Here is a 27,454-nt window from a genome sequence, read left to right as displayed (position 1 = left end):
GTGTAGACAAACTAAAACCCCTGACTTGGGATTTTAACAAAACCGTGTTTACACATCATAAACGGATATGTCCACAACAAATTCACCCCAGAATTTCTCTGACAGTTTGGTAGAACCTGCCATTTTTGTAATGGTCAGTGTGTGTGTGTGGGGGGGGGGTTATAAGTTATTTAATAGCCACAGAAGTGCTTGAATTCTTTGCTCATTTTTGTTAATGGCCTTGGCTTCCAAACTCCAAGTTTGGGCTAGTTTTGATCCCATTTGAGAAATGTGTGCAGAACAGGATGAGGCTCCCAAGTTAGCTGCCCTAACACCTTTCACTAATGTATTCACACCCATTTGAGTGGTGCTATTTAGACATAAAACTGATCTGAAAAAGAATACAAACAAGCTTGAAGCTCTGACTAAAATTTTATTCTCAAGTAATAAGCCAGCATGCCCCATGGTTCAGAAGTGGTCACGTGTACTGGGATTCCAGGATCACGAGGTGCCCCGCCTTTTCGCCTTTGAAACCCGAGGTGACAGACAGAGCATCGGCCAAACACAGGTGTGCGTCCATTCACACACACCTGCTGAGTCATGCTGTGCCATGAGGAGCGACCAAGCTTCTTTAGAGTAATATTTCAACCTATTCAGTCCCCGAAGTGATGTAAATATCCCCATCTTCATCTGCCCTAACCGCATGGAGCCAGCCTGGACCAGCTGTGGAGAGATGATGGTTAGGCAGCCTCTCCTTCAAAATGGTGCCCAGCGACATCACACTCATGACCTAAAATCAGCCTGATAAAAATGTGTGCAGCACAGAAAAGCTCGACCAGCATAAATCAGGGGGACCCAACCGTTCTTCTTCTACAGGGCCTGTCTTTAAACCTTTCCCCGCAAGTGACTGCATGTAAACAGCTCTTCCTGTTTCCCTTCTACACTTCAGCGCTCCCAGCTTTGACGCACGTGAAAACCCCAAGAACGCATATGCAGAGATGATTCCAAAGGTACAAGAACCCACTTAGAGGTCCATAGTGAAGACCTGGCCTGAATTCCTTCTACATAAAGTAGACAGAAGGGGAATGGTTTGTAAGAACCATAACACAGCGGTAAGTAGGTGTCTAATAGAAAAAGAGCAAATGTCCTCTGAGCCAAGAATTAGTATTGGCCATAGGCTCAAAGGTAAAGCGTTCACTGAGAATGGTGTAATGAAAGTTGTGGGCAGCTTCGAGGGAGACAAGGACGGTGATACATCCAGAGACCAGCAACAGGGAGGGCAGCAGCCATTCCCATGCCTGGGTCTATAGAACCAAACTGGGAGTTGCGCAGAGTCAGTCACCAAGAACTCTAGACCGAGAATGTCCGGAACTGTGTGATGAGCCACACAGAAGCAAGAGAAGATAAGGGCTCAGGCAGCTCTCTTCGCCTACCTCCTATGGCACAGCCAACCAGAGGGCCCAGGGTGAGACCAGGGTGACACAGGCATCAGGGTCTGCTCTCAGGGCACAGAACAGAGAACACCAGGGGGAGACAGACCTGGACAACAGAAGCAGAGGGGAATGGCCTACCCAGGCTTGCACTCTCCTTTCCCTTCAGTCTTTATTTGCTCTTCCTCCTCTGTGTGGCTTCAAGAGTGGGTAGGAGTCACGTTGCTCTGCCATGCATTCACATGGTTTGTTTGGTTAAAAAAAAAAAAAAGCCAAAGATCCTTTAGAAAGATGCAGTGTGGGTTTGAAGGGCGGAACTTGGTTGAGGCTAGCCAGCTGTACTCCAATCTCAAGCAGCGCTCAAAGGCAAAGCATTTTCATAATTTATGTAGAAAATCCACACCAATTAGGAAACAGAATAGCAAGAGTGGAAATGCAGGCATGTTTAACAGGCAAGAATAAACCTGGAGACACCCTTCTTTTGAACATTATAACAATGTCATTCTAGAAATTCTGCAGCTCCTGACAAAGGGGCAGCTAAGCCAGGGGAATCCTGGTGGCTCGGTCTGAATGTACTATGGATGTCCTCTTGAGCTTGTTACCCTACAGCTCCTGCTGAGAAAGTTCTCTGCCTCCACTTCCTGCTACAGTACAGAGAAAAAGAAAGTGCATTTTAAGATTGTAAAGGTCAGCCGGGCATAGCGGAGTACACCTTTAATCCCAGGAAGTGGGAGGCAGAGGCTGTGAGTTCGAGGTCGGCCTGGTCTACAAAGTGAGTCCAGGACAGTCAGAGCTGCATAGTGAGACCCCGCCTCAAAAGAAAAAAAAAAAAAAGAAGATTGTAAAAGTTGTTGCCATGGATGTACACAGAAAAATTATAACAGCAAGACTCCTCACTCAGAGAAGCAATGTGTGGCAGGCAATAGCTTGACTCATGGTTTGGTCAGTGTTACAGCTGGGCAGAGCTGCATTAAGAAACTGCCACAGACTGCGACACTTAAACAGCAAACATTCTTTTCCTCCAGTTCTCAAGGCCACAGGACAGAGAGATCGGGTTTCCCTAAAGGCACCCTGCTCAGCCAGTTACTATAGGTTACATATGGCTTCATCTCGTTTTCCAGAGTGGCAATGCAACAACGCAATGGAGTCTTTTAAAACGGGGCTCAGAGGAAGGTCTGCAGATGGTTGGAAGAGTGTAGCCAGAAAGACCTCTGCGCTCACCATGTGTTCACTCTGTCCCGCCACTGTGAAGCCATTTTCCGTGAGAACGTCCCCAGAGCTGAACAGAGGCCAGTGTTGTGACTTATGCTAAATACAACACAGGATTCTCTTTTTGAAGTGCCCAGCCTTGAGCATGTTGTTACAGTAGTTGAAAGCAGACCACTGCAGTGACCAGTGGCTGCTTCCTAGCAGGGTCTCATAGACTCTTCCCTGTGTATGTCTGCATTGTAATCTCCAATGCTTACACAGCTATGAGCCATATTTGATTAGAGTCTGCCCTTATGAACTTGTCGTCTTTGTCATCTCTTAAAAGACTGCCTCCAAATGTGCTTACGTTCAGGCGATGCTGAGGGTTCAAGCTCAATGTAAGAATTTTGTAGAAACAATTAATCCCCCAAGAGCCACTCTTCATGTCCCTTCTCCGAGGCCATCCTTCATGCCACGGTGACCTCAAGGGAGGGTCTTCCTCTGCTTCACCCCACTCTAAATGTATCATCCCTCCCGGCTCATACTTTCTACCTTCACATGCTACAGCCAAATTACCTGACAAATTATAGTTGAAAAGGAAGTTAAATGATTCTTTCAGCTTGTGGGGCTACCAGTCTCTGCCGTGGGGGAGCTTTCTGGAGAAGATGCCAGTGCAGACACAGGACTAGAACACTGTAATTCCAAATATCTTTGAGACCAGAAATAGGGATATCTGAGAAAGGAGAGGGCATTGTACTCTGCGGCAGAAACCGTAGAAGGGCCCCAAGACAGAGCCGAACACATGGAAGGGCGGGCTGAGTCATTTCAGCTCCCTTCCGTACTGAGGCAGCTGCCAAGGCTGCTAGCTCCCATCACCTGACGTTAGTGGCCTTTGCCTTCATTCAGAGCCCCTGGAAGTCTTGCCCTACAGACTTCCAATGTGATTTTATAGAAGAGGTTTGGAAACAGCGAACTCTTCCAAATCCCCCTAGACAACTTCAACAAATTTTTAATGTTCTTAAGGGGAAAAAAAATCTTTAGTTTAATCCTGGTTTTAGAATGGGGCTCCACAAACTCGAGCCTGGAGGCAAGTCCTACTCTCCCTTTTTGACATTTCTGTAGAATGAATCACCTTCCTCTCAAATGGTCGAAGACACTTAAACAGGGGTGCGTGACTCTCAAGATGGTATGAACCTCAAATGGTGATATTTTATGAAGAACTAAAGTTTAACTATGCATAGCCGTGGTCATCAGCCTGCATATTGTCTGTGTCTGCTCTCACGCAGCATTGGGATCACTCACCAGGAGGACACACAGCCACAAAACCTACTTTTGCTCTCTGGTCTCTCACAGGAAGAGTCTCCCAAGCCAAATCTACGTTGGCAGGTACTTTCTACTTCTACCTCACCTCATATTTTCCCAGACCTCTCCCCCAGTGCTCATGCTCAGAGCAATGTCATCTCCAGTGTCGTCGCATTGGCATTACCACTGGGTTTTCCCAGAATTCCCTGGTCCTGCTCCCTATGGGCTGAGTGCGTTCTCCTCAGGACTCAGCTCTAAAACTCAGATCTCCCAAGAGGCTTTCTTTGGGCCTTCCCTAAAGCAACTTCCTGCCCTATTGAATATCAGTAGTCTCCTCCTCTGGCTAACCATACACAGAAAGCAAAGCATTTAAGAAAATTGTAAATTTTGAGCTGTTGAAAATAAAGCAATACACTGGTGTGTGTGTGTTTGTGCGTGTGCAAGCATATTATTAGATTATGTGGTCACGTGTGTATGTACATGTATGTGGACATCTGTGTGGAGATCAGAGGTCATGTTGTCTTCAGTCACTCTCCACCTTGTCTTTTCAAGACAATCAATTTCCAAACCTAGAGCTTATGAATTCAACTGGGCTCAAGGGATCCTCCTGTTTCCACCTCACCAGCACTGGGATTCCAGATGTGCACCACCCTGCACAGCACCAGGATTCCAGATGTGCACCAGCGTGAACACCTTTTACTTAGATGCTGAGGACCCCCATCTCAGGCCCTCACGCTGGCACTGAAGGCTACATTTTTGTACAGACAAATTTTCAAAGACTTTGTGGCATTCACTCTAGCCTCAACAGTTGCTGGGCATGGATGGTCATTGGAAGATGCCCGGAAGAGCAGACAAAATATTCTATCTAACGCGATTCAACTTTGCCTGAACTGATCATCTCAGAGCTGCACGTGAGGAGGGCCCAACAAGAAAGTGCCCTAGGATCTCATATCCCAAGCTAGCCTCAAACTCACAATCTTTCTGAGTGGGAGCATCTTTGAAGCAGAGGAAAGAGTTCAGCAGACTTCTAGGACTGACTAGAATCTTGGTCTTGGGCTTTCCGGCCTCAAGACCTGTGGACAATAATTTCCGTTGTATGTAAATTGTTTCTTCTAAGATCTTTTGTTACAGCAGCAATGGGATAGTGAGCATTTCCTGTCCAGGGTTCCTTTTTCTCTGGGCTGACCTGTGTATTCTGAAGTGTGGTGACCTGGTGGTCCCTCAGAATCTTAGCAAAATAGTTTGTGTTCCACAAGCAGAGCTGTGTGGAGAACTCATTCACTTTGCACATGGAATGATGTAGCCCTCAGTTGAACTCTTTATTTCTTTTAGAGAAATGCTTTTCTCAGGGAAGGACTTTGCCTTAAACAGGAAAGGGAACTCAAAATCATGAGAATGTTCCAAAGCTTAGTTCAGCTATAAATACTCATTATTACTTCAAGGTCCTTCTTAATAATATGTTGCATTCTTTGTCAAAAGATAGGAACTGTAGGGCAGGGATAACGCCCCAGGGCATTTTATTTTATTTTTTTTTTATTTCAGCTTCTTTTTCCAGAAAGACTTTCAGGGGTCATCACTCTGACTTGTGTTTAATACAATGGAGACTAAGGATGTGATAGAATAGCTGAAAACCATTTGCCATTTTTGCCCATTGGTCCAGTGCAAGATAGAAAGCCATTGGGAGAATGAGAATTTACTTTTTCTACTCACTGTTTGTGTTTGCTTGTTTTCATTTTTATTAAAGCATAATGCTCATGGACTATTGGGAAGTCCCAGCTCCGAGATGGTCAGTTCAGGCAAAGCTGAATCCAGTTAGACAGAACATTTTGTCTGCTCTTCCGGGCATCTTCCAATGACCATCCATGCCCGGAAACTGCTGAGTGAATGCCACAAAGTCTTTGAAAATTTGTCTGTAGAAAAATGAAGCTGACAGAGCAAAGATTGAGGCAAGGCTCAATCTTCAGCTCCTGAGGGGAGGCACCACCATTTGGCCTGTTTGTGTTTGCGACCCCACAAAGAAGTGCTCAGTGATGAAGATGGTGGAGGAAGGCTCCCTTGGGGCTTTCCTGACAGTCCGGGGCCTACCCTCACATGGTTCTTGGTTCCCACCCCCCAGTCCTCCACCCCACCCCCACTCACATAGCATTTGGCACCTAGTGGGACCTCCTTGTTGTTTATAGTAATTCAAACTCTTACTTAACTTATAAGGACACGTTGCTGCCCAGATCTAATGTGAGTGGCCAGCAACCAATGGAATGCAGAAGTAACTCATACATGCATCCCTCCCAGCATAATGAAATGCTGGGAACAGCCAATGGCAGAATGGATTCAGCTTCTGAGCTAAGGCGTGGCATTTACAGGTGGGCTGTGACAGACAGCAATATATTCTCTAAGATAAGAGTTATCACTCCCATTCGTATCAACATACTCCGCCAACTCCTGAGAATAGGAGAGACTAGGGCGTGGCTGAGTTTTACAGGTGACTGGATTCAGGGAGATGTGAGATGCTTCTCATGAGGAGGGAGAGAATAGAACATAGCTTCACAATCTAATAAATCCCTGAGTTGGATCTCCTGAAAATTTCTAACTTCGGATATGGATATGTTTCCAAAATCTTCCATCCTCCTCTTGAAAGGGCATTTTCCATGATGTCGGAATTGGGGACACAGGCTGTTGTGTGGTGTCTGGCGGTGGCTGCCACGCTTGACTGGGAGACAGGCAAGATTTCTGCTCCCTGAGACAGAGGAGCTGCTGAGCACACCCTGTGATTTATCACCGAGTCAAAGCAGGATGAAAGGAGACCTAATAAAACAACCCGCTTGGCCAGAAACCACTCTGCTTCCCGTTTCAGAGATTGCTCAAAACCAAGTGAATCATCTATTTCTGATTATGGTGCTGATTATTAAGCATTGATACAAATGGGTCTGTGTGTGTGTGTGTGTGTGTGTGTGTGTGTGTGTGTCCCTTATTCTTTTGTCTCTCATCTTCTTTGTCTCCCTGTTTTCTTCCTCCCTTCTCTTCCTTTCCTTCTGTTCCTCTTTATTCTCACCTAATTTGCTTGGATGCCTGTCATGGAGTAATGGCTTGCTTTTGAATGCATGGCTAGTTTGAAGGTTATGGATCCTTTAGCTGAGGTCTGGCTACCTGAAGCAGATGAGTAGGACTTCAAAGGTCATACCTTCCCCTCGGTCAGGCCTGTTCTTTTTGCTCTCTAGGCCACATACATATGGACTTCCTCTGCCACACACCTCTGCTGTAGTGGCTGGTTTTATGTCAACTGGACACAAGCTAGAGTCATCAGAGAGGAGGAGCCTCAGTTGAGGAAATGCCTCCATGAGATCCAGCTGTAAGGCATCTTCTCAATTAGTGATCAGTGGGGGAGGGCCCAGCCCATTGTGGGTGGTGTCATCACTGGACTGGTACTCATGGGTTCTATAAGAAATCAGGCTGAGGAAGCCATGGGAAGCAAGCCAGTAAGCAGCAGCCATCCATGGCCTCTGTATCAGCTCCTAGCTCCAGGTTCCAGTGCTGCCTGAGGTCCTGTCCTGACTTCTTCCAATGATGGACTACAATATGAAAGTATAAAATAAACCCTTCCCTAACTTACTTTTGGTCATGGCGTTTTTGTAGTAGCAATAAAAACCCTAACTAGGACACCTGCCATTGTGGAGTGAGACATTTCTAACATGATTTTCCCACTCCAGAGGACTGTCTGAAACCATGAGCCAAGATAGAGTCTTCCTCCCCTAAAGAGTTCCTGTCAGTTATTCTTCACAGGCAAGTGAAGAGGGATACAGGGCACTGGTGCCTGAGAAGTAGTGTCTCCACTGTGATAGGCATGACTGTGCTTCCTGGGCCTTGGGAACTGGTCTTTGGAAGGCCCTGAGATTGGAGCTAGAGATACCATCCCCCCCCCCAACACTGTAAGCTCCACTTCATGGTAAATTCTGATCAGAGTGCCGAAGACCAGCATGCCAAGAGAAACGTAAAATGTAGAGATTGTACTCTTGAGGTTTCAGGTGGGGACTAAGCTAGAAGTCATCCAGGTTACAAAGAATTTGGCTAGGTTTGTCCTGGAAACCTCAGTGAGGATGCGTTCAAAAGGTTCAAATTCGTGTGGTGGAGGAGACTCTAGCACAGTGCGGTCTCAGGATGCATGGTTATTGCTCACTGTTTATAAGACAGATTCGTACCAATGAAGCGTCTGCCTCCTTTACAGTAGGATGACAGGAAAAGTCCCTTGAGAATCAGACCCCTCCCAGTGAAGGTGTAGCCTGAACAAACACAAACCCTTCCGGGCTCTTCTGGCCCCTCTCTCTCTGGCTTACAGATGGCACTCACAGTGCACACTGTCCCAGCGTCATGTCTTACTGCAGGCGCCGCACTCAGGTTGGATTACGATGATTCTAACAACTTCATTTTTAGCTCCATCATATCTCATAAATCCATCACATGCCAGGACACTGGAGGGTTGTATCGGGAAGAGCTAACGGCACAGCCCAGTCCATAAAGCTCCTCCTACGTACTGTCCTTCATTTCGTTCTTTATTTCATTCCAGCTTTTATTTCTTCAATAAATAGCCGTTGAAGACTTACCATGGTCAGATATTACAAAGAAGAATGAGACTGTAACTCTATAAAACCCTTTCGTACACACACACACACACACGCACACGCACACACACACCCCGACAAAAGTCTATTATGTTACTCCTCCCGAATCTTCTAATATTGAAACTGATACTGTTTCTTGTCACATTACAGTTAGTGGCACATACTTTATTAAGTAGCAGGCAGGGCAAACGGCAAGACAGTGGGGATAATGGAGACAGCCAAGAGCGATGAGACCCTGGCTTTGCTTTTGAGGTTTTTCATGACTTTGACAAGTGAGTCCATCTTACTTGTAGAAAACGGGAGAAATGGCAACAGATACCTGTCAAAAGGTAATCCCAAGGTGAGAACAAGCTTCCCAATGTGAGAAATGCTAAAACGAAAGTGGAAAACAAACGACAATCTGGTTCTTTAAAACGCGGGGTTGGGGGAGGAAGCAAGAGAGGGAGTGAAGGGAAGGAAGAAGGAGAGAAACAAGGAGAGGAGAGGGGCAGGAGGGGGAAAGCGAAGAGGGGGGGAGGGGGAAGGTAGAACACAATTTTGCAGAGAAACAGCGCCACCTGCTGGGCTGAAGTGAGGCTGCATCTGGTAAGAGAAACATAAAATGGCCAGGCTGACGTATGACTGAACATGTAATGAAGAGCATAAATCTTTCTTTTTATCTTCTTTCTTTAGTTTTTCACAGTCACGCTAGGTCCATTCACATTCTAGAAAAGCTACCTATCACTGAAATTTTTCCTTTTAAAGTTGAAGCATGCCTCACTAACTTGCCCAAGCTGGCCTTGAACTCGGAATCCTCCTGTCCCAGCCACCAAGTGTCCTGGGTTTACAGGATCCCAGGTCTACACCACCAGGCCTGTGAACAGTATTATTAGTCTTAGACAGAAGCTGGGTTTTCTAACTTTTTTAATTTACACTTTTAAATCATTTATTTACTTTTATTTGAGATCCACCGTTGTTTTGCTCGCATGTCTATCTGTGGGAGGGTGTTGAATTCCTTGGAAATGGGGTGACAGACAGCTGTGAGCTGTCCTGTGGGTGCTGGATATTGAACCCGGGTCCCCTGGAAGAGCAGCCAGTGCTCTTAAGCACGGAGCTATCTCTCCAGCCTCTCGAGTTTTCAAACTTTAACAAGACTGTGAGGCTGGCGACTTTCCCACCATATTACAGCCATGCTTTTACTTACGTGGGTGCCACTCTGCCTGCGCACTGTCTCATGTTCGCCACGAGCTAGCCTCAGCGGTATGTACTAGAAAACACCACGCTGCCAAACCGTACAATGAAAGCTTGCAGCCAGGCACGGGCAGTGCCATTTAACCCGGACGCTGTTAACCTGCCTGCTCGTGGCCTGACTAAGTCTCCTTTCCGAGCAAGACTTCAAACTGTGAGGGACTTCAGGCCTTTCTGAGTTTCATTAAACTCAAGGCACTGTATAGACTGGGGTTTGTGAGGGAACTCTGCCATGCCCCACTGTTCTCGAAACTTTCAGACTTGGAATGAAGAACATAATGTGACAAATAGAAATTTTGAAAAGTTCCAGTCGACGAACAAACAAACAAACAAAAAAAAAAAAAAAAAAAAAAAAAAACGGTGTGGACAGCACAAGAGAAGTCTGTGTGGCTGTACATGTGGCAAATTGATGGAGTTTGGGAGGCATTTAGTGATGAGAGGTAAAACACAGCAAATACAAAACACGCAGCAGCAGATTTAAAAAAAAAAAGTCTTAATGTTTTTGCTAAGGAAGAAATGAACTGTGCTTGAAGGGCAGCCAGGAGGAGTGATTTAACCTGGGTCGGACTTTTTCAGAGAATAATTTGAGATAAGAGAGGAAAGGGAAGTTGAGACATGGGTAGACAATTCAGTAAATGCAAAGATAAGGAGCTGGAGTTAATGCTTCAAAGCTGCTGGAAAGCCACGAAGATTCTGGGAAAGAAAAGAGAGCAGCACAGACTGTGTCCTCGCCTGACTTACCTGCCAGGCAGAAGCGGAAGAAAGTGACTGTGAGATGGGAAAATACACCCCAAATCCATAGACAGTAAAAGAGAGGTTTGAGGTCACAAATATGTAATTAAAATCAGAAAAACAATCTGGCTGCTGATGCATTTCTGTGTTGATGATTATACTAACAAAACATTTCTTAATATTAGACCAAGGGAGTTCCTACAGATGAGGAAGGGAAAAGAAGGGGGAAAAACTGCCAGAAAAGAAAGATTTAGACTCAAAGCCTGAGAACAACAAGGACAGGAGGTTAAAGAAAGCAGCAATTTCTAGAACAAGACTTGAGAAAAGACTTGGTTAAATATCACAATATTTTGGAAATAATTCACAATTAATAAATAAGCTGGTTGGATATTCAACTTCCTGGCATACAGAAGGGTGGACAGTACGGCACGGGGTGCGATTCCCCCTCTCAGGACAGTAAGGATTTGGGTGGCAACCTTACAAGTAGCTTCAGTGCTGTGTCTGCTGTGCCTGCTGGCAGCTCAGAGCCTTTCCAGGACCCTGAGGAACCTCTCAGAACTCGTCTGCCGCTCACAACACATTTTTGATTCTAAGGTTCAATCACCACGTTCATTCTAGATCAATGTCTTTCTGAAAATGAGGGTGCAAACTCTAAATTGCTGAAAGTGCCCCAAGAATCGAAGCTTCAAGAGGGATGATAACGTCTCCCACCCCCGCTTGGTTCAGAGTGTAGCCTGGGGTAGTACACTTTGGTTCTGTGCTGGACCTGAGTAAGGCAAGGGATTTTAATTTTTATTAGATGCTCAGGTAAACAAAGTCCCTTGGGTCCTGTCCTTTGATTGTATTGATACCAAACGTTACTTCTGATAGCTGCAGTTCTCATCATCCTGATAAAATGCCTGACAAGAGCACCTTAAAGGATGACAAATTCATTTTGACTCACAGTTTGAAGATGCAATCCATCATGGTAAGGAAGAGAAGGTGTGCGGTAGGAGTGTGGATGAGAAGTTCACAGCTCGCCAGCAGCGCAGACCTGAAAGAGGTGAATTCTGGTGCTGTGGTTGCTCCATACTTTTCCTGTTTTTAATTTTTAATTTTTTATTAATTACACTTTATTTACTTTGTATCCCCCCTGTAGTTCCCTCCTTCCTCTTCTCCTAACCCCTACCTTCCTCCTCCTTTTCCACGCATGCCCCTCCCCAAGTCCACTGGTAGGGGAGGTTTTCTTTTTCTTCTTTCTGATCCTAGTCTGTTAGGTATCATCAGGAGTGGCTGCACTGTCTTCTTCTGTGATCTGGTAAGGCTGCTCCCCCCTTAGGGGGAAGTGAACAAAGAGCAGGCCAATCAGTTCATGTCAGAGACAGTCCCTGTTCCGATTACTAGGGAACCCACTAGGAGTCTGAACTGTCATGGGCTACATCTGTGCAGGAGTTCTGGGTTATCTCCACGCATGCTACTTGGTTGGACTATCAGTCTCAGGGAAGACCCCTGTGGCCAGATTTTTTAGATCTGTTGCTGTCTCTTGTGGTCCCCTCCAGGTCTTACTTCTTTCATAAGATTCCCTGCAATCTTCTCAAAGGTTGGCCATAAGTCTCAGCATCTGCTTTCATAGTCTGCAGGACAGAGCCTTTCAGAGGCCCTCCTAACTTGTTGGCAGGGTCCTAACTTGTTCCCTGTTTTCTCCTTCTTCTGATGTCCATCCTCTTTGCTTTTCTGGATGGGGATTGAGCATTTTAGCCAGAGTCCTCCCTCTTGATTAGTTTCTTTAGGGATGCTTTGGGCGGCAAGTAACAGAAAAGGTCCCACAAAAATCTGAACAAATGGAAGCAGGAGTCCCTGGAGCCAGTCTGCTGCTCAGTGGGGACCACATCTTTTCATGCCATCTTTTCATACCCATAGTACTTAGCAGGCGTCTTGATCCTGGTACTTTTTTCTGCCACAGCGCCACTTCATCTGCGCCATCATAGGTATGCTCCTGGTGGGAGAACGGGAAGGTAAAGAGGAACTCTGTGCCGACAAGGTCTGTCTCTCCTCTATAAGGGAAGAAGAAAAGGACTTTTCCAGAAGCATCTCTGTGTTGTCTTTTTGGCTACAACTGGACCCTACAACCATTCCTAAACCAACTGCCCACTTTTGAGCATCACATAATTCACAGTAGTTGAAATTGGTGAACTAGTTTAGAATAATCATGAGTCCTACACCCCCAAAAACCAAAGAACCCAAGAAAATGTGATTCTGTTGACAAAGGCACTACTTTTTTTAAGTCACAGACTCCAAATATAGTGCCACACAGCTGCCCAAAAACCTCGTTCAAATAGAGTCCTTTGGACTAGATCTTCCTCACCCTCATCTAGAACCTAGGGGTGTCCAAAAACTAAAGAGGAGGTCTTCCAGAGAGAGAGAGGTGCAGGCTCCAGGGAAGCACATTAGCAAGTAAGGCTCCCCACTTTCTATGCTCTGACATCTGAGAGGAGGGAACCCCAATTAAGAAAATGCCTTCATCAGATCTGGCTGTGGGCAAGCCTGTAAGCCACTTTCTTAATTAGTAGTTGATGTGTCCTGGCTTCTATGAGAAAGCAGGCTGAGCAAGCCTTGGGAAGCAAGCCAATAAGCAGTACCCTCCATGGCCTCTGCATCCGCTCCTGCCTCCAGGTTCCTGCCCTGTTTGAGTTCCTGCCCTGACTTCCTTCACTGTGGCAGTGTGAGCTAAATAAACCCTTTCCTCCCCAACTTGCTGTTGGTCATGGTGTTTGCAGCAATAGGAACTCTAAGACAATGCCACACCCACCTCCTTCCCTTCTGCACACACAGCACACACTTAACATTCTACTGTAATTCCCCTGATAAAGAAAGGCAGGGCCAGAGGAGTCCCAGGCTAGGTCCAAAGCAGTGGCTAGCTTAATTTTAGCTTCTTGCTTCAGCTCTGACACCCACGTAGCAAAGACAGGCCCTTCTTCAGCCTCTTGGGATGACCTTCCCACTGCCATCACTGGGAATGTGTCCATGTCATCAGTGTTGAGCTGATGTCATCAGGGCTGTGCTGATGTCATAGGTGCTGTTGGCGATGTCATCAGTTCCATGCTGATGTCATCGGTGCTGAGCTGGTTTCTTTCTATCTTCCTGTGGGGATTCAGATCCCCATCCTGCATTCCAGCAGGACCCAGCTGTCTCCACCAGACTTCCAGAGACCACATTGCTTACCAGAACTTGAGAATCTTCTGCCCATTCTACTTTAGCATTTTACTCCTGGAAGGTCAGGAAGTGCCCTCTACCGTCTGGCTACCCAGACCTGCCCCCTCCAGGAGATCTGGTGACCTAGCCTCCAGCTGGCATTTCCTGCTTCAGCTCTGCTGGTGTCTGACCCTTTAGGACCTGTCTTACTCCTTTCAGAGTATTCCCTGCAGAGTTCTGGCTATTACTGGTCTGTCACAGGTAAGCAGGCCCAGTTGCCCATGACCCTGGGCAGTAGAGCCACCCACTGTAACCCCCCCCCCCCAGCCCAGGGTTCAGAAACACCACCTAGGTCTTACAACCAGTAAATAACCCATCACATTTAACTGGGATTTGTGGATTTCATTTAATAAAATATGTAATTCCTGATTGGGGGTGGGGTATTTTGGTGGTTGGTTTGTTGGTTTGTTTGTTTGTTTGATCCCCATTACTTGTGAACCTTTGTCATTCACAGTATGACATGCCCCTGACTGGTCAAGGCTCTTCTGTGCCCTGATGAAACTCTCACTGTCTGCAGACTGCCAAAGCTCTAAGCCAGGCTAAAAGCCACAGTGATTAGATCAGCATCTGCAAGTAAATCTCACCAGACCTCACCTGTTTCCCTTCCCTTGGAGGGACAGGGATGGGCTGCAGATGGCTGCAGGCTTTTCTCCGTAGCCTGTGTCTTGCAGCCCAGGGTTCTCCAAGCAGTAGGGAAGTGAAGAGCACCCTACAGCTCCTTCTAAGGCCAAGGAGCCCTGCTGAGGGACATACTAGAACCCAGAAAGACTATGCCTTCCCAGCTCTCTTGACTCCTTTGTTCCGAGAAGGGCATTTCAGCATGAGCTGCATGCGAGGTAAAGGGTCAGGACACCAGCCAGCCCCATGAGACTTGTCTTTCTGTTTCTGCCCAATTTACGATGGCAGTAAAGGGGGTGTCGCCTGGCATATCCCCACACCCTGCCACCCGACCAGAACAAAACCACTCAGCCACTTCCTTAAGAACCACAGTTGCACATAGGCCCCTCTAGGAAGAGGTGCCAGGGAACATTAGCTGTCACGCTCTGTCTCATGGTGTCACAGACCGGTAACCTGATACAGACGCGTAATCTTAACGTCCCATCTTACTTAGTATTACTCAGGGACACAAGCGCGTGAACTCAGCTCTGCGGGTCCGAGATCTGAGCGCTGAGTACAGGCTGTTCCGACCATATCTGAGAAACGCCTAAGGACAGGGGGGAGGGGAGAACGGAGAAAATTTGGAGATGCAAACATTTTAAAACGCCACGGGTCTGCACACTAATAAAGCTGTGTAAAGCACACTGAAAGACGGGAAGGTGAAAGGTAAGAGGACAAGGAGAAGGGAGACGAAGGAAAGAAAAGGAAAAGAGAGCTGGTTTTCTAATGTGTGATAAACACCATAGTGGGAGGAAACTTAGGGAGGAAAGGTCACAGGCCCACAGGCCCCAGTCACATCTCAGGAGAGGCAGAGGCAGAAGCCATGATGAAAGCAGCTCGCTGGCTCATTCAGGTGTTCTTCGTGTTTAGCCCAAGCCGACCCACTCAGGAACAACACCACCTACAGTGCCCCGGCCCCTCCTTCAATGACCCACAGGGGCTGGAGAGATGGCTCAGCAGTGAAGAGCACTGCCCACTCCTGGTGGACCCAAATTTGATTCCCAGCACCCACATGGCAGCTCACAACTATCGTAGCTCCAGTGTCCAGGAGCTCCAATGTCCTCTTCTGGCTTCAGCGGGCACAGCATACAGGCAGATAAAATTACACCCGTCGCATAAAATTGAAACAGTTTTAAAAGAAGAAAACGCTCCACAGGCCTAGAGAAAATCTGACCTAGGCAATTCCTCGTCTGACCAGGTGACTAGGTGACTAGAATTTCTGTAAAACTGACAAAGCCTAATGAGCATGAAAGCCTCCTGCATCCCTCTACCTTGGTGATTGGCTAGCATACCTCATGGACGACCGTTATCACCTGAGGCCTGCTGCGAGGGTCTACAGAGAGAGTTTAATCACGCTCTCAAAATAATAAGCAACTATTTCCCCAGCTGTGGTGGGTAGGTAGGACCAGCCAAGGTAACAAAAATATCTCAGAACAACACAAAAAAGCTCTGAACACAAAATGTAGGTGAGAACTGTGACACTACCCCCCCTTCCCTGAGCATTTTTAATTGGAGTTCATTAAGGTCATTCTCAAAGGAAAGAATTTGAATTGGGACCTTCGGACTCTGATGGTTTTTGTGTTTGTTTGTTTCGTCTTGTCCTATCTTGGAGTTGAGTTCCTGTAGCTCCTGCAGCTCTTGAACTCATGTGCAGCTAAGAACGAACACTGACCCCTCTGCCTCCAGCTCTCAAGTGCTGGGGTGACTTGAGTGTGTTGCCACACCTGGTTTATGAACTACAGAGACTGAATCCAGGGATTCACGCACCCTGGACAAGCACCTTTGCCAACTGATACACATCCTCCGTGCGGGGTTCTAGTTTCTTCACTGGCTTTTATTCGTCACTTGCCTAAGGCTTGGCACTGTCCAAAGGAGTCCTAAGATGGCCAGCGCTGCCTCACAGCCTCTCGGCATTAACCTTTTCTGTGCACAGCATGGGCAGAGAAAGCTAAGTCTTCTTTCTTAGTCTGAAAATTAAGCAAGATTCAGATCTGGCTGCACACCCAAATCTATTCAGAGATGCACGTCGTTTCCATGCTCAGTAAATGGTGGCTGCTGCAGAATTTGCACTTTAAAATCTCATGCCGACATACTTAAGGTAAATTCTGACCCAGAAACAACAAAGAACTGTAAGAAAAATTAAAAGACAAGACGCTGTTTTAAGACACATATGCCCTCAGATATTTTTAATCCAGAAAAACTATGCTTAGTTAAAGCTCGGGTACAAAAATTAAAGTTGGTTGGGAAGTGGGCAAGTTCCAAGTGAAAGAAATGAATATCTAACAGGCCATGCCAAGGTTAAAAGGAGATCAAAATCCCTAGGGAAAGGAATGGGTTTACATGGCCCACATGGCCCAACCATAGTCCATCCGTGAGAGAAAGTCATGGCAGGAACTCAAGCAGGAACAGAGGCCGCTGCTGCGGGTCAGCCACCTACCCGGTCCCCTGATGGATGAGGCTACATAGTGAGTAGGCTGTACACGGTATCAGAGGACTTGGCCTTTTTTAAAGGATATACATGTTAGACACAATTACCTCAGACTAGGCAGAGATGAAAGATAACTGTTGTTTTAAAGCTATCTTTTGCAAAGGCAACTTGATTCAATAATCCCTGAAGCATAGGCTCATCTTCAGAAAAAGACCAACCACAGTATGTTGAAAACATTGATGAACATAGCATTTTTCCCCCAGAGCTCCATTGTGCTTCCTTCCCATGGTCAGTTAAGCCTGGGGTTTTCAGACCTCCCTGGTGGCTTCTCAGAAGGCAAAGCTGTGTCAGTTTATGGTAATTAGCAAGCCTGCTTTATAGTTTACGTATGTGTTCATATGTTTGCATTCATTCACCTTCTATCTTTCCGGGATCTTTCCATTCTCCCCTGCCCCCACCCAGCATAAAAAGTTCTGTGCAGTGAGATATAGAATCTACATTCCCTCCGGTCTCCATTGACTAATCCTGTAAGGATGCAATGGGCACCCAGAACAGTCGGGTGCAATCTTGACACCATAATGTGCTAAAAAATAAAGTCCTGGATGAAATCTCTGCTCTGAATTATTACTGAAAGCATTCCTCCCTGATATAAAATTGTGGAAAAGCACCTGCAGGGGGCAGGGGAGAGGTCCACTTCCACTCTACACTGCCCAGACCTCTCCTGCTGCTTTCTCATGGTAGGTGGACACGTCTTAGTGGGTTAATTCACTCTAGCCAGTGGCTCTCTTTTTTCATTTCGGTTCCAGGCTAAGCTTGGCATCAGGAACCACAGAATTCAGACTGCTTTTGTGCTCAGTCCATGTTTATGTGATGTTCTCTACTGTGGAGGCTGAGAAGCCTTGCTTACCAAAGTCCACTCCCTAACCAAGCTGGTTTTGTTCTCAGAATATATTCCCTTAGTGTTCCAAACGTTTCTTCAGATAGACTTTGTTGTCTATATGGTTCCTTCTTTATGAAGAGGCACAAGAAACGAAACTCAGAATATGCCACTCCAGATTGCATTACTTTGACATGGGAATCATTTTGAGTGCAAGCAAGATCAGGAAGAACCTTCCCCAGTTAACTTCAAAGACCTTAATTCTCTCTGAGAAGAGTCCCCTCAGCTCCCATACCAGCAAGAGGGCGATAGCCATCAACAGACAGGAATGACCAGAGAGCCTGCATAAACAGCCCCCACTGAATAACTTGCCTACCCCCCATGCTGCATAATCGCCTCCCCACAGTTTACAGCCAGCCCTCTCTCCTTGCTTGGCCATTTCGCCACAACTTACCAACTGTTGTTCAAATGGTCCGCCCGTATGTCTAAGCACTTCTCTAAGCCTTTCCTTCCTTCTTTTCTTTTTTTCTTCTTTCCTTCCCCTCTCATCATTTTGTAGAATCCCTATGCATATAAAATTAAATTTTAAAATGCATTTTCGTCTTAATCTGTCCTCTCTCGGTTTCATTTGCCAGGCTCGGCTGAAGATCTTAAGAGGACAAAACAAAAGCTTTTCCTCCCCACAAACAGACAGGGTGAAAACCAAGTTTATGTACTTGTAGACGATGCACAGCACTTTACTGAGTGGAGTTCGTCCAGGAGGGACTAACACAGAAATAAGAGAGGTCGGGAAATGGCTTCATGATCTTTAGAAACTTAAGAGTTTCTAAGTGTGTCTGAAAGTTTTTTAATGCCATACCCCAGGGACTCGGAAACCTTTCTGGGCCAGGCTGTTATCTCCTTTTTCCATGACCAGATCATCTTACTAGAAGACTTTATTTCATGGAAAGAATTCATTGTTTTAATGTTCTTTTCCTGATTTGAAATTCCTACCAAATGTTAATCTGTTTTTGATACACTCGGTTCAGCCTTTCTCTCTTACTGCGTTGACTCATGGGTACCTACTCTGCCTCTTCTGTTTGACGCTGTGAAGCGTCTGCTTTTTCTCATCTAGATCCCATTACACATTACAGAAATGCAAGGCGTTATAAAGCAGTGGTGATGGACATCACAGCCTCTTCACCAGACCTTGGAGGAGAGGCCCCAGAGGAAGCGTAATCACACTTAATAAATGATCTTAACCCGTGCCCTTGCACAGAGGGCAGGGCCAAGCCACACCTCTCTAAGTGGATCCGTCCCCCAGGATTCAGGTTTGGCTTTTGCCAAGCACTGGCCTCTGGCATCCATGTTGCATTGTCTGATGAGCTTGGACACCTGACTGCACTACTGTCACTTGCTGGATGTCGGGATGCCCTTGGGAATCAGGGAGCATGAGTGAGTGATTTAACACTTGGTCTCGGCTTCTTTGTAGTCAAGTGTGTGGTTGCTGTAGGATGTGTGATGGCTTGTATACAGATGCTGATATTTTATGCAATTCAGCACAGCAAAGATTTTTATAGTTTCTGCCTCTGTCTGAGACAATGAGCTCAGATCTATAGTTGTAAAGGCAATCTTGAAAAAGATCTACTACGACCCCTCCTCCTCGCCTTGACAGAATATGTGCTCTGTGGAGACTGGAGGACTGAAACTCATTTTCAGGACACTGGGAAGCTCAAAAATTATGATTAAACATGTTTCAAATTATAAAAGCTAAAGGGAAAAAATAAGAAACAAGAAAAGGCCTGAGACACCCTAAAAACCTTTGAAATATGGCAAAGAAATGGTGCTTTCTATATGGCTGCTTCTCAAGCAGTCAGCATTGGATATAAAAAGCTTTGCATTGCTGACAATGCCCAAGTCAGTTCCCAAACTGTATGTGCAGAGACAAAAAGATGCATTTCCCTGCAGCAGAGGAAAGAGCAACAGGAGCGTGAGTATACAATCCCGTCATCGCCTGCAATGATTTAGGTGTCTGGATTCTCTGTCCAAGTCTTTGCTTCCTCCAGCAATTCTTAATGAGCAGTCTATACAGCAGCAGCAGAAATGCCCACACTCATCACGCCATGGTGATGTTACAGTCTGTCTATAAACAATACAGGGCAAAGATCAGAGAGAGGGAGAAGCCTGACCTGTTTCCGCTCCCTATCATTTTGATACATGGACTCAGAAGAAAGGCTTTTCCTCTCTAATCATTTCTAACTTTAACATCCAGGGACTTGGTCTTTCTTAAGATTAGGATGCGCTAAATATATCCTGAGGAAAGGGTGCAGTGCCCTTTCTCCAAACTGAGGCCAGGAGATGTGAACTTTCTCCTGTATTTGGGACAGCAGAGGAAGGGGCAGGAGAGGGCCCGCGAGAGAAGGAAGGGCAGGAGTCTCAGCTCAGAGAAAAAGCTCCAGTAAGCATCTTGGTGCCGCTTCCATGGGAGCAGTAGAGACCCCATGACTGAACTTGGCCTGAGCACAAACCATTAGTTCAGCCCAAGTTATAGCTGGTGGCCCCAGAAACCCAGAGCTATATATAAATAACCCCCGAGTGCTGCTGTTTAGTGATTATCAGTATTAAGTGCAAGAGTGCATCCCCCTCCAGATGCCTAAAAAATCAATGCATAAGGGACTTCCAACGGATGTAAATTACTGAGCCTTTAGGATCAAACACTCCCAAAATCCTTCCGAAGAGGTAACTACACTGATCTCAACATTCTTGCCTATATCTGTGGTTCTTATACGCTTTGATTTCTCAGGAATGGTGCAAGAAAATCAGCTGTCTCCTGCTTGGAAATTCACAAGCTCCTTCCTGTTCTTACTTCCCAGTGGTGGTTCTCACGACTTCCCGTGGGAACACGCAACGTGATCCTGAGGCTGGAGAGCTGTGTGCCCCATGCAGGACCTGCTCCCACACATGCAGCGGGCGCCTGGAGCTGCACAGCCTTGCAGCCCACAGGCTGTTAGCAATTACAGAGAAGCAAGACTGCCTCCCACCCAGCAGCCCAACCACCCCTCCGCAGATAGCACCCAGCCTTGGAGTCCTCTGGGGAGCAGGCTTTGGTTCTCGCCTGCCACTCGCTCCTCTAAGCTCAAGCATTAGAATGAAGTATTTCTTGTTTCATACATAAATCCAATTCCAGAAGCTATGATTAAGAGTAATTTTGCTTCCATAACTCACCCTCAGTGGAGACAGAGGCCATCTGCTTAGGATATAGGGGTGAGGACTGTAAACTATGTCTCAGAATTGGCAATTACTTTTTCATTGTTCTTAGACCTTTCTGCCTGAGCGTTTCTGGATGTCCTGTGCATCCCTTTTGATGTTAAGACTTTTTTTAGTGCCTCAGCTGTTCATCTAGGGGAGAGGAGGGTGACCGCAAGATCTCTGGCAATCTAATTTCTTATGATTCACTCACTCTACTTAGGCAGTATTCCTGTGAGTAATTTCCAAAGCTCGGGGGGAGATCATTGAGTCACGCTAGAATTGAATGCAATTAGGAGACTGGAGTACACTGGCATCTCCACGGGTGAGCCTGGGCCGAGGCTCATGGGGGAGGTGTGGGATGAGAAAGCCATAATCAAATCCATGATGATGGCACATCTTCAGAAAACAGGAAAGATTAGGCCGATGACTGGCACACCATGCCTGACCAGCTCCAATCAGAAACATGACTCTTAGCAGAGCAGCCTCCCATTCATTCGGCAGAAGCCTCAGATGGGGTTGGGTTACACAGGCTTCGGGGTGAATCAGCAAGGCCTGGGTGCAAGTCAGCTTGGCAGCCGAGACTGATGATGTGAATGTTCCTGGCCATTCAAAAGATAGATGGTGAATGGCAGAATGCATCCAGAAGCCTCCCTTTCAGTACCTACAAGCAGAGTGTCCTAAGAGGATACTTCCGAACATTCACTGGTAAACCCAAACTGAGGGGTTTGCCTCCAGAACATTTGAGGAGCAAATCCACCCACCCACTATGAATAAGTCATGAGCCGCTGCTGGGACTCCTAAGAACAGGGTATTGGAAACTCAAGGAAGAGACATGGGCCCAGAGCAAACTACACTAAGGGGTTTAAAGATCTGGAATCCCAGAGCCTCATCTTAGGCAGGTGTGACCAAGTCTTCAAATGGGAGAAAGTTGCTCTGAGCCAGTAGAGGACATGATCCCCCATTGGCCTGACCACAGCAGGGGTTGTTGGTCTTTCAAATAGCCTGTGCTGGCCCCCCAAGATGTTAGGCTCTCTTGGCCCTCTAAAAGCAGCTTAGCTACAAAGCTAGAGGCTTGGCATATCCCAGGACAACATAGAACGTGGTTCCCTACTTCTGCTTCCTGAAAAAGCATCACATAGGCTTTGGAAATATATGTATTGCTTTCTAAAGCAGGCTGCTCACAACACGTTAAGAAATGAACCAGAGCCATTCAGGAAGGATGCATTGTTCACAGACAAACTTAAGATGATCTATCCCTGAGCCAAACAGGTCCTTTCACATCCTCAGAAGAAAGAAAAATTGAAACACTCTCTCACTCTGTAGCCCAGGCCAGTCTGGAACTCACAGCAATTCCCCTGTCTCAGCTTCCCAAGTGCTAGGATTATAGACAGGCAGGTGCCACCAAACTCAGAGCAATCAGTCTTAAGTAGCTCTCTGCTTGTAGGTCTCTAACACCATTGAACTACCCAATAGTTACAATATTTATGGACTTCAAACTACAAGTATAAGCTTCCTGCAATGAGCTAGAGAGCACTGGCTGTTTTTCCAAAGGTCTTGAGTTCAAGTCCTTGTAACCACATGGTGGTTCATAGCTACCTTAATGAGATCTGATGCCTTCTTCTGGCATGCAGGTAAAATACTGTCTAAAAAATATATTAATTTTTTTAAAAAAAGGCTTCCTACCATGAATGGTCCATCATCTCACACACTTTTCCTTCCCCTCTGTATCTGCTTTTTACCTCCCTATTTTAAGAGTTTTACTTCTTAAATGTATAGCTTTAAAGAATAAGTTTTGAATTCCCCTTTCTTAATTTCTTAATGTTTGGCATTAGCAACCCATTTCTAGTGAATAAGATGAAGAAAGGTCTGTGGCCGTGAACCTCAGCCCCCATTATTTCTCATTCCCTACTAGTTGATCAGTATCTACCCTGAAGACAGAGAGTCCTAAAGACCAAAACTACTGAAATCTCCTCCACTTATACTCAGAATCAGTCTTGCCCTAAGCTGACACAGGTTAAGGGCCTCAGCTAGATAAGAACAGCAACCAGGGAAGGAGAAGAGAGAGGAAGTAAAAACTAGGAACCAATCGTGCCCAACACCACTACGTGCTCTTTCAAAGGTCGGTTGAAATTTCTCAGCATTTGAAAATGAGAAAATATGCCGAAAGCCCTAAGGAAACCGAGGAAACTCAATCTTAACCATCACCACGCACCCCTGTCCCATCCTGTGCAACCAGAGAGCCAGAAAGATCTCATCCCGTTCTCTGAGCTCATCACAGACCCCTGCTGTGTGCTGGAATTCAGAGTTCAGGAGGGAGGAATCCAGCCTGGGTCCTTCAAGAGTTCGGCTGGCTGTGCAATCAGACAGCAAATAAATAGTTCCAGTCAGCGAGGAGAGAGCCAATGAGAGAGGAGAGGCAAGGCAGGAGACCTGGAAAGGAGACCCGGAGCCACAGTGCTTTTCCGCACAGCCCACGGCAAGGGTGAGTCTGTCCGAGTCTGAGGTTCAAATCCCACCTCTTCCCTGTTCCTTCCGTGACTCTGAGACTATATGAAACCCATGTAAACCTCAGCATTTTCCTAAGAGTGCTCAGAGGACATGGGGAAAAGGCACAAGATGTACTCTGATTAGTAAAAAGTCCATACTTCTGAGAGACTGAGGATAAGAAGAGAAAGGACATCTCAAGGCACATGCCATACTGTGGAACAATTTATTGGTTCTTTGATGAATTAGAGTTGATTAGACTTGACAGTGGAAATGGATCAGGCTGTTCTGTGTTCCAAAAGTAACTGCTACTGCGTTTTCCTTTACTCTTATCAAACGTATTTAATAGACCTATCATGTGACACAAGCTTCGGACTGCATCCTCCCTGATAATAAGGAACTCAGCCAATTATCAATCAGTTTGCTGGTGGTTAGGGACTTGGGGAGTCTTTCTCTAGAGCTTCCTCAAGGCAGAAAATGATGGTGCATTGTTATCTACAGGTTTGGTGGTGGTGGTGGTGGTGTGTGTGAGGCCGGGGAATGTGCCACTATGTCAGGCTCTTACGCTGATGCTGGGGATCTGAACTCAGGCCGCCATGCTTGTACGACAAGCACTTTACCCACTGAGCCAATTCTCTCCAACTTTGTAGGCCTTAATTTGTCTTGCTTTGGTTTTGCTTTTGCAGTACATTTGCAAGTAAAAATATCTGATATTGGCAGATTTTCAAGAATTTACAAAAACTGCCTCCCCCCACACACACCCTCCGACACAGCTGGTAAAAATACCAACATGAGAAGGTCAGCGAGAGTGAGTCTCCTGGCAGGTCAAGGCCTGAGTGAACACACACTAGGGGTTCTGTTTGTTGCTCCAGTGGCTCTGTGCCATCAGGGGTCAGCCACAGCAGCTCCTCCACGGGACGTCAGTGCTTAACAGTGATGGTTTTTATTTCGGTGAAGAAGTCATATGAGTCCTTGGCTCCTTCTCTTCCTATCCCAGAGCTCTTCATCCCTCCAAAAGGCAGGTTCAGCTCCCTGACGAGCCAGCAGTTGGTCCAGACCAAACCTGCCTGGAGCTTTTTAGCCACCCGGTGGACGCGCCCCACATTGTTGGACCACACTGTGGCTGCCAGCCCGTACTTAACGCCGTTAGCTCTTCTGATCACTTCCTCTTCGCTATCAAAAGGGACGACGCACGTCACTGGACCAAAGATCTCTTCCGTCATGCAGCAGGACTCATCCCTAATGTCTGTTATCACCGTGGGAAGCATGAAGTAGCCTGCCTGGTTCCTGACCGGAAGGCTCAGCTGGTCCACACCCTCGCCACACAGAATCCGGGCCCCCTCATCACGGGCTTTCATTACATAATTTCTGACCTGGGGAGATAAAAACCGTAATTACAAACCTCTTACCATTTTGGTGTTTTACACACATCAGCAGAAAAATCAGTATTTTCTGATGACTGAAAGCCATATAAGGTCAGTGCTAAGGGTTCTAGGGTTATCTTATCCCTCAGCCGAAGCCTAAAGGCAGGGTAGTTCTCACCAGAGCTTGTTCATTTAGCCCTCGTGCAAAAGGTGGGGAGACTATTTTATAGCTCAGTACCAGGCACTAGCAAAAGTGATTGCATGTATTGTCACTTAATTCTTTTCACAGTCTATCAGCTATTAGCCCCAATTTGCTTGCCTTCAAAAGCATATAGGGATCGTGCAGCCAATAAACAACAAGGCTTAATTTACACTCAAGCATAACCTACAGTTAGGTACAAAACAGTGTGTATGTCTGTGTGTATGTATGTGTATGTATGTTTGTATATGTCTCTCTCTGTGTGTGTGTGTGTGTGTGTTTTGCAGGGGATAGGAGTATGTTCACTCTAAGAAGTGGCAAATTGGCTTACAATGGGGTGACAATGTCCTTACTAGATAGCACAACAACAAATAAGACATCCGGTGCCGGGAGGGAATTACATCTGTTGGAGGTATTGGCCAGAAAGTTCTCAAAATTCCCAAAATACGGCAGACTAGTTCCTTTGTTCGTGGTTCCCCTTGGCTAGAGAATGTGACCCTGCTACTGAGGACATCGTACTCGAGCCCAGAAATGAAGCTGCCACTGACATGGAAGCCTGCCCATCGCTACTGCCTGGCTTTCGTAGTCATGGACGGGACCATGCACACTCAGGAGAAGAACAATAATTGTCACTACTATCCAGCTGTGAACCCTGAAAGCTGCAATGTCAGTGTGCCCAGACAGATATGTTCATTGGTGCAATTCTGTAATGGTGCCATTATCAGGGTCAAGAGCCTAAGGCTGGACAGGCCATAGGCCCTAGGGGCAACCCTATCACTATTATTCTGTTAAAGAGACAAAACATAGTATTAAACTGACTCTTGATGGTTTTCTGTCATACCGTAGGTTAGCACACCTCTCAACCCTCATCAGAAAAGCTTTCTTTCTCCCAGAGGATGGTAATTAACACATAGATCCACAACTAGTCGGGGTGCAGAGAATGAGGAGCTGAAGCGTGCTCCGACATAACTGGGACATCCACATCACCCCAGCTCCTCGGGGATCTTTGCAGCAGAGGGAACAGAAAGGCTAAGTGTTGGAGCCAAAGGATGATACATGGAGACAGTGTTTTCTGGACAAAACAAGGCAGGTGCACACATGAAGCCACAGCAACTGTGACAGTGTAAACAAGACCTGCACAAGGGCAAGACAGACAAAATTCCAGCACGGAGGAGAGAAGCGGACACCAAGTCCCACCCCTAGCAGAGTGATGACAGCTGCTGGAAGAAGGAGAGTTACCTTTCCTAAGGGTGTGGCCCCTGGCAGATTGGCCACACTCCTGTGAATGGCCATATACCCAAGGGTACATACACCCAAGCATGCACAGGCAACACACTGGGCTTGACACCATAAAAACCGAAGACACAAATCTGGGTGGGGAATGGGAGGGGGATGGAACTTGGAGGAATTAGGGGAAAGGGTGGATATGATCAAAATACACTGTATGAATTCCTCAAAGACTTGATAAAAATATTTTAAAGAAAGTGGAAAGTGAATGACATGTAAGACTTAAATGCCCAGATGCCTTCAGTTTCTGAGCTTCCAGGGGGAAAAAAGGACAAAAACAGAGATTTCTAACTTTCAGTCTTATTACTGATTATACTCTAAAAACAAATGTAGGTAATAGAGTGTGGCTGATAATAATGTAAAACGGATTATGTCGTAAGTTAAACCAGTGACTCAGAGAATAATGACATAAGCACTTTCTTGAACAGAGGGTGAGTAATTGAGTTTGTTTTCCATTTGGAGTCTATGCTGATTCATCCCAGCAAGAGAGATGTCTAGAACCCACACATTCAGACCCAATTCTAAGTACTTAAAGCCAAGCACCAAAAAGAAAATTTCAAGTAAAATGGGTGCCTTGAGTTTGTGGCATGTAGTCTGGAGCCCAGAGCACAGTGTCACAGTGACTCCTCCAGTGAGTTCTGACAAGCTCTGTGTTCCTGGTGATTTTCTAAAGTCTCAGGACACAACAATGAATAAACTCGACCACTTTCTGCTCAAGGGAGGATGGCCCATAAGGGAAGAATGTGTCAGGCAGGGTTAATTACAGAGAGAGTGGAGAGATGGCTCAGTGGTTAAGAGCACTTGACGATCTTGACAAGGGCCTGGGTTTGGTTCCCAGGACACACATGAAGGCTCACAACCATTTCTAGTGTGCAGTGCCCTCTTCTGGCTTTCTCAGGCAACAGCATGCACGTACTGCACAGACTCGTGTGCAGGCAAAACACTCACATATGCAAAACACACCTAAAAAGGAAACATGAGAAAAACAAAGCACTGAAAAGTTAGGGGAAGTTCCAGGGAGTGTAGTTTCATATAGGACATACCCACACTGGAAAGCTCTCTTTCAGAAAGAACCGTTTGCTCTCAGTGTCTGAAGGATTCCCTTCCACTCCTGGTCCATGAGAAACAATTCCCCACAGCTGATAATTTCTCAAAAGTAATAATATTCCAAAGCCTGACGATGTGTGTGTGTGTGTGTGTGTGTGTGTGTGTGTGTGTGTGTGTGTGT

General features: G+C 46.3%; 1 protein-coding gene across 1 annotated transcript in view; it reads right to left on the bottom strand.

Moving 5' to 3' along the window:
• Positions 1–23,588: 23,588 nt before the first annotated feature.
• Aldh8a1 (aldehyde dehydrogenase 8 family member A1) overlaps positions 23,589–27,454 on the bottom strand; it is a 23,351-nt gene continuing 19,485 nt past the window's right edge. The window contains exon 7 of the mRNA XM_055599317.1: positions 23,589–24,749. Within this exon, the coding sequence (XP_055455292.1) occupies positions 24,297–24,749 (453 nt within the window). The 3' untranslated portion in view covers positions 23,589–24,296. The remainder of the gene's footprint in view (positions 24,750–27,454) is intronic.

Source organism: Psammomys obesus, unplaced genomic scaffold, assembly GCF_907164565.1.
Source record: "Psammomys obesus unplaced genomic scaffold, mPsaObe1.curated_primary_1811, whole genome shotgun sequence".
Classification (NCBI taxonomy): Eukaryota; Metazoa; Chordata; class Mammalia; order Rodentia; family Muridae; genus Psammomys; species Psammomys obesus.
This window is presented reverse-complemented; position numbering and strand designations above follow the sequence as displayed.